This window comes from Hylobates moloch, unplaced genomic scaffold (genome assembly GCF_009828535.3).
Source record: "Hylobates moloch isolate HMO894 unplaced genomic scaffold, HMol_V3 SCAFFOLD_14, whole genome shotgun sequence".
Lineage (NCBI taxonomy): Eukaryota > Metazoa > Chordata > Mammalia > Primates > Hylobatidae > Hylobates > Hylobates moloch.
The window spans coordinates 8,921,621-8,933,218 of NW_026652289.1; the positions used below are offsets into that span (position 1 = coordinate 8,921,621).

The following is an 11,598-nucleotide window of genomic DNA, read 5'->3' on the forward strand; positions in this document are numbered from 1 at the left end:
ACGTCCAGGACCCGTGAAAACCCCAGAGTGAGCTCTCAGCAGCAGGAAGGCCTTGGGCCCTGCGGCCTAGATGCCTCTAGTGAGTTTCCATGAACCTGTGTGTTCATATTTTAACCATGGGATCTGAATCAGGTCACAGACACCCGTTTATATTCTGCTTTTTTCCCTTAACATTGTATCATGAACATTTCATGTTTAACTCTTCCTGTATAAATATTGTAAAGGTACCTCCATCTTAATAAGAATCATGTTAATTGGGAGATCACTCCACACTATGAAGAAGTAGAACAGAGAGACCCAGTAGGAAGGGACCAAGCCTTCTCAGTAGCAGGGGACAGTGATTCCGAGAGGCTCGGGGACCTCTAGGTTGGAAGTGAGGAGTGAGCACTGCATCCGCATCAAGAGCAGCACCTCTGTGTGTTCCCCTCCAGCTCTGTGCAGGTGACCTCAAATGCACGGCCAGGCCCAAGACTGGACTCACTCGGACTGTAAGCAGCGCCTGGGTGTCATGGCGGCTCCAGTGCAGCTGTTTTCCTGCTGTAAAGCCCCCGCCAGCTCCCTATCATGCCTGCTGGGCATCCCTCTCTGTCCACTCCAGCCACACCCTCCACCCTTCTGGGGGGCACAAGAGGGGTGGAGAACCCATTGAAGGGAGTGGTGCAGGACGTGCCCAGAGGGCTCCAATGTAGTGACAGTAAAGTGAGGAAGGACAGGCCAGGCACTGCTGGTGGCCGACTCTTCTTGTGGCTAATGTTCGGGCAGAGGTGGACACTCCCACATGGGGATGTTGTCCTGCAGACCCCAGCCACAGGTGGGCACTGACTCCAAGGCCCCTTCCACAGCTGAGCCGCCACAGTATGGGGCTCGGCAGGGCTCGGCGTCTGCCCACACGGTGCCCTTCCCACCCCTCGTCACGCTGGGGAAGGACATGGTGCTTATTTGTCGTCAGGTGCTTCCTCTTCACACACACCCCTTTTGTTATGATCAACAAGGCTCACCCATAGCAGCTGAAGAGTCGGTGGAGAAGGAATCCTGTTTGCTGAAAGGTGATGGATGAATAGTATCCAATGGAGCAACAATGAAATTGTTGCTTCTGAAGACTGTTTCTCACCTGGGGATTGGGGACATGGGCCCAGACAGCTATGGGCTGGTTCACGGTCTGCTATTTCATTAAGAACCGTAGGAAATGTAAAAATAAGGCAAAGGAATACAAATGAATTGAAAGGGTTCTAGAATATCCTTTTTAGGAAAGCAAAGAGACAGGGAAAGTGTAGTTGGTGAAGCCTGATCACTCATGTTCCAAGATGAGAGGACAAAAATTCACTTAGAGAAAGTTGACAGAGGTAGTCAGACATCAGCATAGTCATCTCCACTGGTTTGGCTGAAAGGTCGGGGTGGCGCTGAGGGGACAGCAATGAAACCCACCTGCACCAGGTGCCCCTTCGCCATTAGAGCTTACTGCGACTGCAGTGGTGGTGGTGTGTGGTTTCGCTGCTTGGTAACAGTGAGCATAAACCCACCCTCTCTTCTCTTCTTAGAGTTTGAGGTTAACATCGTGGTGCTTCTTCACCCTGACCACCTCATCACGGAGAATTTCCCGCTGAAGCTCTGCAGGATATAGCCCGGAGGAGGGAAGCACAGAAAACGGGAGTGGCCATCTGGAAATCCAGCTGGTTATCCAAATCCTAAGGGGAGCTACAGCCAGTGGCATATACTTGTTTTTGTGATTATTCTGTATCAGAAATGAAACAGACCCTCAAATTAACATTCCTTCCTCATTTCTTGAGGCTTCTGCTTCCAACAGGCACCTCTAATCAGACCTTTTCTTTGAAATTCAACAAGATTTCTTAATGCTATTTGCCAAGACCATTTCACAGAAAACATTGACTGTGGCTCCTGCCTTACCTGTTCCTTTTTAGGTACAGTAAAACAACTGTGACAGCAGTTTGAGCTTACTGGAGAGTGGGATCCTGGGGACAAAAGGAAACCTCTCTGACTTGCTAATGGATGTAGCCGGGGACTCCCCTTTATAGCAAAGGGTCTGTGGCCAGTTGACATCCATGATGGCTGCAAGCACACTCGATGGTCAGCAAGTTTGCAGATATTCGCCAAGGCAGAGCGCAAAGTGCTAGCCACTGGAAATGCATGACTTCCCTCCACCCCTACTCTATTTTGTAGTTTTTTGGTTTTGTTTTTGAGACGGAGTCTCACTCTGTCGCCCAGGCTGGAGTGCAGTGGCCTGATCTCAGCTCACTGCAACCTCTACCTCCCAAGTTCAAGCGACTCTCCTGCCTCAGCCTCCTGAGTAGTTGGGATTACAGGTGACTGCCACCGCGCCCAGCTGATTTTTGTATTTTTAGTAGAGACGGGGTTTCACCGTTTTGGCCAGGCTGGTCTTGAACTCCTGACCTCGTGATCCCCCCGCCTTGGCTTCCCAAAGTGCTGGGATTACAGGTGTGAGCCACGACACCCAGCCTCTGTAGTTCTTTTTACATTTTTCATTATAACTTTAGAATTTTTAAGCAACTGGAAAAGTGTTCCTTGATCTCATGGGATTTGGCTGCTGCTGAAGTGTTTCTGAAGTCTCAAGAACTGCCATAAAATCTCACGCTGCCATTTCCCTGAACATATACATACATAGAGAGAGAGTTTTCCAAACTCTGTCGCCCAGGCTGAGCGCACTGGCAGGATCACAGCTCATGGCAGCCTCAACCTCCCTGGCTCAAGCGATCCCTCCCCTCAGCCTCCTGAGTAGCTGAGACTACAGGTGAGTGCCACCACACTCAGCTAATTTTTAAATTCTTTGTAGACAGGGTCTCCCTATGTTGCCCAGGCTGGTCTTGAACTCCTAGACTCAAGTGATCCTCCTGTCTTGGCCTCCCAAAGTGCTAAGATTACAGGTGTGAGCCACTGTGCCCAGCAGTTTCCCAGAATATATTTAAATGCAAAGTTACATGAGGGGAAAACATGTATGTTTGCTTCTGTTGTTACTGGGTAGGTTCTGAACGGCAGAGACTCACGTGCAGGGCGGGCTGGTGAAGGCCTCTCTTTGCAAAGTGGTAGCAGGAAAAGGTCCTTGACTTGATGAACTTGGTCTGCCTCTGAGCCACTGGAGGAAGCTGTTTTGAGCCAGGGTTTTTTGGCCTGAAGCCAGCATTTCCTCAGTCTCCCTTTGTGGTTCGAAGGATATGGACTATTGCAATACATTTCTTCCTTCAAATCCTGCCACTGTTTTGTTGGCCCACAAATAGGACCTCAGAGTAAGCCATGCTGCTTTGCACACACACTAGCCGCCTTTTGTACTTTTCATTCTGGATGGGCTTGGCCAAAACAGGCTGAGGCCAAAGGCCTCCCAAGCTGTATGTACTTCCATTATCCTGAAACAGTGTTTGGTGACATAATGCCAAGGGTAAACAAGCCTGATTTAGGCACTGCTTGATCCAGGGGCTTCACCCGTGAAATTAATAAAACTTATCTGAGTCACTTGAAACTTGGTTCCCAGAAAATACATTTCTGGTTTATAATCTCCTTTTATGCTCACCTGACATTATTAATTATCCCTGATGATGTGTTTAAACTGAGTAGCAGAAAACAGAGGCCACACTTTCTGGGAAATTTTAAAGGAAGAAACCATTTTTAATGAGATAAAAATATTTAATGAATTTAAAAAGCTAATGACCATTTTGGGAAAAGGTTTGGGATGTATATTGCTATGTAATTTAATAAACTGATTTTATGGATATAAATATGACTTTCACTCGCGTCCGTGTGAAGAGACCACCAAACAGGCTTTGTGTGAGCAATGAAGTTTTTAATCACCTGGGTGCAGGCGGGCTGAGTCCGAAAAGAGAGTCAGCGAAGGGAGATGGGGTGGGGCCGTTTCATAGGATTTGGGTAGGTAAAGGAAAATTAACAGTCAAAGGAGGGTTGTTCTCTGGCCGGCAGAGTGGGGGGTCACAAGGTGCTCAGTAGGGGAGCTTTTGAGCCAGGGTGAGCCAGGAGAAGGAATTTCACAAGACAATGTCATCAGTTAAGGCAGGAACCGGCCATCTGGATGTGTGTGCGCAGGCCACAGGGGATATGATAGCTTGGGCTCAGAGGCCTGACATTCCTGTCTTCTTAATAAGAAAAATAAAACGAAATAGTGGTAAAGTGTTGGGACGGCGAAAATTTTGGGGGGTGGTATGGAGAGATAATGGGCGATGCTTCTCAGGGCTGCTTCGAGCGGGATTAGGGGCAGCGTGGGAACCTAGAGTGGGAGAGATGAAGCTGAAGGAAATTTTGTGATAAGGGGTGATATTGTGGGGTTATTAGAAGAAACATTTGTCATTTAGAATGATTGGTGATGGCCTGGATATGGTTTTGTATGAATTGAAAAACTAAATGGAATAAGAGAAGGAGAAAAACAGGTATAAAAGGTCTAAGAATTGGAAGGACCCAGGACATCTGATGAGAGTGCCTAAGGAGATTCAGCATAGTCCTGCCAGCAAAGATTTTTTATTTACTTCAAGAGTTAAGAGTGGCAGTTTGTGGATAGCACCAGGAGATATCAGCTGTGACGGCTTGGAGAAACAGTGTAAACCGGCAGCGTAACAAGAGCAGGGCATGTATGAGTAGTTGAGAACGGAGAATAGGAGTATGACTAGACAGAAGATAGTAGGGATGACAGGTTTTTTTGGGGCACAGTCTAAGTTGGTCCAGTGTCTGAAATGAGACTGGGGCCTAATAAAAAGGAGCTCAAATGGGCTGTACCTTGTAGCATTCCGAGGACAGGCCTGAATTCTGAGAAGTGAAAGTGGTAAAAGTATTGTCCAGTCCTTTTTAAGTTGGTGGCTGAGCTTGGCGAGGTGTCTTTTTAAAAGACCTTCAGTCCGTTCTACTTTTCTTGAAGATGGAGGACCGTAAGGGATATAAAGGTTTCACTGAATACTAAGAGCCTGAAAAACTGCTTGGCTGATTTGACTAATAAAGGCTGGTCTGTTATCAGACTGTATAGAGGTGGGAGGGCTAAACTGAGGAATTATGTCTGACAGAAGGGAAGAAATGACTGCGTGGCCCTCTCAGACCCTGTAGGAAAGGCCCCTACTTATCTAGTGAAAGTGTCTACTTAGACTAAGAGGTATTTTAGTTATCTGACTCGGGGCATGTTGAGTAAAGCTAATTTGCCAGTCCTGGGTGGAGGCAAATCTTCAAGCTTGATGTGTAGGGAAGGGAGGGGGCCTGAATAATCCCTGAGGAGTAGTAGAATAGCAGATGGAACACTGAGAAGTTATTTCCTTGGGGATAGATTTCCACGATGGAAAGGAAATGAGAGGTTCTGAGAGGCGGGCTAGTGGCTTGTACTATAGCGTAGCCTGCCTTTGCTGGTGTGTGGCTATTAGGCCTGGTGGAACTGCCATCAATAAATCAAGCGTGATCAGGGTGGGGAATAGGAAAGGAGGAAATATGGGGAAATGGGGTGAATGTCAGGTGGATCAAAGAGATACAGTCATGGGGGTCAGGTGTGGTATCAGGAATAATGTGGGAGGCCAGATTGAAGTCTGGGGCAGGAACAATGGTAATTGTGGGACTTAACAAAGAGTGAGTACAGCTGGAGGAGCCGGGGAGCAGAAAGTATATGCGTCAGGTATGAGGAAGAAAATAGATTTTGGAAATTATGAGAGCTGTAGAGAGTGAGTTGAGCATAGTTTGTGATTTTTAGGGCCTCTAAAAGTATTAAAGCAGCGGTAGCCGTTGCACGCAGACATGAGAGCTAGGCTAAAACAGTAAGGTCAAGTTGTTTGGACAGAAAGGCTACAGGGTGCAGTCCTGGCTCTTGTGTAAGAATTCTGACCGCACTAAGCATGCCTAGGAAGGAAAGGAGTTGTTTTGTAAGGGATTGAGGTTTGGGAGATTAACTGGACCCAGTCAGCAGGGAGAGCACGTGTGTTTTTATGAGAATTATGCTGAGATAGGTAACAGATGAGGATGAAATTTGGGCTTGACTGAAGTAATGGGAGCTGTCTGTGAAGCCTTGCAGCTGCAGTACAGCCCAGGTAATTTGCTGAGCCTAATGGGTGTCAGCGTCAGTCTTAAGTGAAAGCAGAGAGAGGCTGGGACGAGGGGTGCAGAGGAATAGTGAAAAAAGCATCTTTAAGATCGAGAATGGAATAGTGAGTTGTGGAGGTAGGTATTGAGGACAAAAGAGTGTACGGGTTGGGCACTACAGGATGGATAGGCAAAACAATTTGGTTGCTAAGGCGCAGATCCTGAACTAATCTGTAAGACTTGTCCGGTTTTTGGACAGGTAAGATGGGGGAATTGTAAGGAGAGTTTATAGGTTTTAGAAGCCCGTGCTGTAGCAGGCGAGTGATAATGGGCTTTAATCTTTTTAAAGCGTGCTGTGGGATGGGATATTGGCATTGAGCGGGGTAAGGGTGATTAGGTTTTAATGAGATGGTAAGGGGTGCGTGATCGGTCACCAAGGAGGGAGTAGAGGTATCTTCTAGTTGTGGGTTAAGGTGGGGGAATACAAGAGGAGGACGCAAAGGAGGCTTTGGATTGGGAAGAAGGGCGGCAATGAGATGTGGCTGTAGTCCAGGAATAGTCAGGGAAGCAGATAATTTAGTTAAAGTGTCTCAGCCTAATAAGGGACTGGGCAGGTGGGGATAACTAAAAAGGAGTGCTTAAAAGAGTATTGTCTAAGTTGGCACCAGAGTTGGGGAGTTTTAAGAAGTTTAGAAGCCTGGCAGTCAATACCCACAGCAGTTATGGAGGCAAGAGAAACAGGCCCTTGAAAAGAAGGTAATGTGGAGTGGGTAGCCTCCGTATTGACGAAGGGGACGGACTTACCTTCCACTGTGAGAGTTACCCGAAGCTCGGCGTCTGTGATGGTCTACGGGGCTTCCGAGGCGATTGGGCAGCGTCAGTCTTCAGCTGCTAAGCCGAGAAGCAGTCAGAGAGCCTTGGGCCAGAGTTCCAGGGGCTCTGGAAGTGGCTACCAGGTGAGTTGAACAGTCCAATTTTCAGTGGGGTCCCACACAGATGGGACGCGGCTTAGGAGGAACCCCGGGCTGTGGGCATTCCTTGGCCCAGTGCCCAGATTTCCGGCACTTGTAGCAAGCTCCTGGGGGAGGAGGTTCTGGAGGAACACCTGGCTGCTGTGGTTCAGGCATTTGGAAGTTCTTGTGTGCTGGAGATGTGGCTGGGGTTTGTCTCAGTGGAGGCAAGGAATTGCAACTTTTTTCTATTATTGTACACCTTGAAGGCGAGGTTAATTAAATCCTGTTGTGGGGTTTGAGGGCCGGAATTTAATTTTTGGAGTTTATTTAATGTTGGGAGCAGATTGGGTAATAAAACGTATATTGAGAATAAGACGGCCTTTTGACCTTTTAGGGTCTAGGGCTGTAAAGCGTTTCAGGGTTGCTGCCGAACAAGCCATGAACTGGGCTGGGTTTTTTATGTTTGATGAAAAAGAGCCTAAACGCTATCTGATTTGGGATAAAGAAAAAGGAGCATTAACCTTGAGTATGCCTTTAGCTCTAGCCACCTTTTTAAGAGTAAATTGCTGGGCAGGTGGGGGAGGGCTAGTCACGGAATGAAACTGTAAGCTGGACCCGGTGTGAGGAGGGGAGGTGATAAAAAGATTATAATCTGGAGAATTTCACAAGATAATGTCATCAGTTAAGGCAGGAACCGGCCATCTGGATGTGTATGTGCAGGTCACAGGGGATATGATGGCTTAGCTTGGGCTCAGAAGCCTGACAATGACTGCTTTCCTTAGAGAATTATTACCTGAAGCGCTTCCAGGCAGCGTGGCTACCTTTATCATTTCATTCAACCCTGAGCGGCCCAAACAAAGGCCTCAGGCCGGCCACTTCCTTCCACTTCTTGGTCTGACCTCTCCGTGATCTGTCACTAGGCAAAACTCAGATGTTTGGCTACCTTGGGCTGCAACTGTCCCACTCTTGCCCAGGCTTGCTGGAGTTGGGGTTATCCACGGTCAGAGGTTCAGAGTTGTCAAATTCTCCAATTAGAGCAAGAGATGAGGAAAGGAAGGGGAGATGAAAGAAAGAGGCTGTGAACAATGAATCTAAAACAATATTTTCTTTCGGGAAATGCCCGTTTTGGCAGGAATACATTTTGGCTCAGCTGTGCTGTGAATTCTAAGGAAAAGTAGGGAGGTCCGGAAAGCCCAGGGCTTCATGCAGAGTAGACATCAGGAACCCACCTGCTCTGGAGTCTTGGTGGGCAAGGGGAACGAACCTTCCAGTCCATATCTACTACCCTCACCATAATTCCTGTGTCTGAATCTGAATTATCGTCTTAAAAAACTGGGGGCTGAGGTTGCCTCCACATGCTAACGCTGATTCAGGGCGGCAGCAGATGCCAGTGTTCTCAGTTCCTTCCTGCTTCCGCTTCCTGTTCAGGAACAGGGCGGCATTTCCCCATCCTCTTCGGCTGTAGGCGTGGTCACATGACCAAGCACTGCTGCACGTGACCAGGGGGGCGGGGCGCGCCTGGGTAGCATACACTGGAGGACGGCGCCCCCACCCTGGCGGGAGGAGGCGGATCCCCAGCGCGGTGCAGTTACACCGCAGACATGGGCTCGTCTATACGCTGCTGGACGGCCGGGGTCTGGGCTCCACTGCGGGGGGGCACCACGCTGGAGCTGATGATAGGGGAGGGAATCCCCGCTCGGGCGCCCGGGCCTCGCGCGGTGCCTGCGTGCGCGAGAGTTCACGGGGCAAATCCTGCCCATCCTCCGCTTCCAGGCGTGGCTTCAAAAGCCTCCGGTGCGGTGGTGCAGCCCCAGCATAACCTGGAGCCCCGGTGGCTGCTGGAGTGGTTGGCTTAGAATGGAAGGAGACGGTGGGGTCTGCGTTACTCTGTGGTGATAGAAAAAAGAAGTGGCAGCTTAGCGCCAAGCATAAATGATGACCGCCGGAATTCCTGCCGTTAGGCGCAGGTCTTGGCATGAGAGTTGCAACAAGGCGGCCAGCTGGGCGCCAGGGGGCCTGGGCCGCTGTCCGGTGCCGGTCCCCGAATATCCTGGGCTCTTCCGGGAAGTGCCGCTCCGGTGAGGCCAGAGCCTCCCGCTACGGAGGATGTGATGCGATGTGCTGTGCGTTGCTCTACTCAACGGAGCGCCATTCACGTGGTTTCGCCTTGAAGTTTCAGTAGATACCGGCTATTGATTTTGGTCTAAGAGTCGCTGCCATGTGAACATTAGTGTTATTCTGGGTCAGGCCGTCTTCTAAGTGCTGTATGTTACCTCGTTATAGCGACCCTGTGAGGAGGGAACTGTTAGTAGCATTAGCAGTCTAGGAAAAGAAATCCATTTTACCAGGCGCTTGTCCATCCCTCTGCGCACCTCCCCACCGTTCCATCCCAGGCGAGCAGTCTGTAACGTGGTGCCGTTTTGCCTGCGCTGCAGCCCATTCTTTCACCTTGCTTCATTTGGGTTTTACTTTGCCGTGTCATTGACAAGTTTTTCTATGCATTTGCTCCCATGTATGCATCACAGGTTATTAGCTGTGTCACCACGTGTTGAGACGTGCAAAGGGCTCTGTTACCTTTTCATGGTTTGAATTGTTATGTCACTCTGGCGTTCTTGCACAAAGAATTGGACAAAACACACAAAGTAAGGAAAGAAGGAAGCAACAAAAGCAGAGATCTGTTGAAAATGAAAGTACACCCCACAAGGTGGGAGCAGCCCATGAGGCTGAAGGGCCCGGTTACACTGTTTTCTGGGATTTAAATACCCTGTAGAGGTTTCCCATTGGTTACTTGGTGTACACCTTATGTAAATGAAGTAGTGGACCATAATCAGTCTGATTGGTTGCAGGAGAGGAGCAACCAGAGGCTGAAGCGAAGTTATAAAGCTGTACCCACCCTATGCAAACATCTGATTAGTTACAGAAAGCAACCAATCAGAGGCTGAAGTTACAAAGTTATACTCCCATGCAAATGAAATCTTGACCTGTGAACAGCCTCATTGGCTGTGGGAGGGGACCAGTCAGAGGTACTTAAGAGTTTATCTGCCACATGGAAAAAGGGGGGTTGCAAAGGGAGTAGCCTCTGGTCCTTTTGTTACTTGGATGTGGAAAGTTGGGGTTTTCCTTTTGTTCTAGGAAGTCAGCGTGAATCGGCCCTAGGTTTACTGCCTCCAGACCCTACTCTCCTGCCTCCGAATGGTCTCAGTTTTGATCAGCTGAGTCAAATGAAAATGAAGTCCTGAGACTAACACAATCATTTGCAGCTGGATCCAGTTTAGGAAGGAGGCGAGTGATTAAAGGACCAGAAAGTCTGATCTAATTATATTCTAGGACTGATTTCTTCTATGTAGAGTAAAAATACCAGGGTATGTTCCAGACCCATTCAAAGCACTGAAATGTCCTTTAGTGAATGACCTCACAATACCTTCTGAGGGGAGTTTATTATTCCCTTCTCACAGGTGAGCAGGCTGAGGCACAGAGAAACTGACCTGCCTAAGCCACGTAGCTCTGTTGATTCTTGGCCTGATATTCCCCCAACTTACTACAACCAACACAATTACAGTAGATCGCCATTGCCCTGCCATGGGTAAGACCTCATTGATGGGGACACGATCAGTTCTTCGTGAACCATTACTATTGAAGCCACCATTCATCATTTCCAGCTGGTTTTCAAAAAGGTAGAATAAAGTTTTATGCGAAGAAATCGGTTTTCATTGTAAGATCTACCCAAGCTAACTCATTTTGGGAGTATAAGAGTAGGTATTAAAAACTTACAAAGCAGAACAATTGCCTGGGAAAATGCTCTATGAAGGTAAGGTCTTCTTTCGAATATAAACAATTCTGCAACCTAAAGGCTGTGAAAACTAGCCACTTTGGTAGGGAGGGAAAAAAATCATACATGTGAGTCTAAGAGGTGGAGGTGAGAATAAGCCTCCTGGGTCAGTATCTTCTCCACTATGGCCACTGAAAATTATTCATATTTGAGACTATCTTAAGTGGCTACAGTGGTCAGAGAATATGACATTACTAAGAAACAGAAGGGCACCTAATTTGTAGAATCAAAGCGGATCCAGCTATACTCACACAAAATGCAGTCAAATTATTAGAGTATGTCACTCAAAAGATACGGAAAGGCAGACTGAGGAATTAAAACTCAGCAAGGATCCCCTGTGCTTTACTGTGCTTTTCTGTGAATGTCACTGGTAAGGACCCCCATCCAGGTCGGCAGGATTCTGACTTTGTAGGGCTTTTCATGTCCAACCCCACCCAGTCTCTTTACAGTCTTGTGTATAACATACAAAAGACATATGCTGTGGAGGTTTTAAGTACTTAGAAAAGTACGAAGACAGAATTTGTGCCTATGTCTGTATCTTGTCGGATTCTGGGGAGTGCCAGCTTGATCAGGACCAAGGGTCAGGATAATACCAAAAGATTATGGTTTACTGTCATCTGCATCAACTGTCATTTCCCCAAAAGATGTTTCTGGTTCCCTTTACAAACGTCCAGCTGTGGTAGAAGGCTGAGCATGAAGACTTAAGGAGAAAGCAACTCAAAAGAAAAGCATTATGAGAGGTAGGGTTTGGTCAGCAAAGGCCCCATAAAGCAGGGTGTGGTCACTTCC

At 48.0% G+C, this 11,598-nt stretch overlaps 2 protein-coding genes across 4 annotated transcripts in view; one reads left to right on the forward strand and one right to left on the reverse strand.

The window, feature by feature from the left end:
- Window positions 1-3,748, forward strand: part of VPS26C (VPS26 endosomal protein sorting factor C) — a 45,278-nt gene extending 41,530 nt beyond the window's left edge. For all 3 annotated transcript variants that reach the window (XM_032175151.1, XM_058427504.1, XM_032175150.2), the window contains one exon: window positions 1,539-3,748. In XM_032175151.1, coding sequence (XP_032031042.1) covers window positions 1,539-1,621 — 83 coding nt within the window. In that variant the 3' untranslated portion in view covers window positions 1,622-3,748. The remainder of the gene's footprint in view (window positions 1-1,538) is intronic.
- Window positions 3,749-6,053: 2,305 nt separating this feature from the next.
- LOC116482024 (Down syndrome critical region protein 9-like) lies at window positions 6,054-11,178 on the reverse strand. Its single transcript, XM_058427992.1, is given in 3 exon segments — window positions 6,054-8,453; window positions 8,456-9,282; window positions 11,061-11,178. Coding segments are annotated over 2 exon segments (471 nt in total). The 5' UTR covers window positions 8,741-9,282; window positions 11,061-11,178; the 3' UTR covers window positions 6,054-8,267.
- Between the last annotated feature and the right edge of the window lie 420 nt (window positions 11,179-11,598).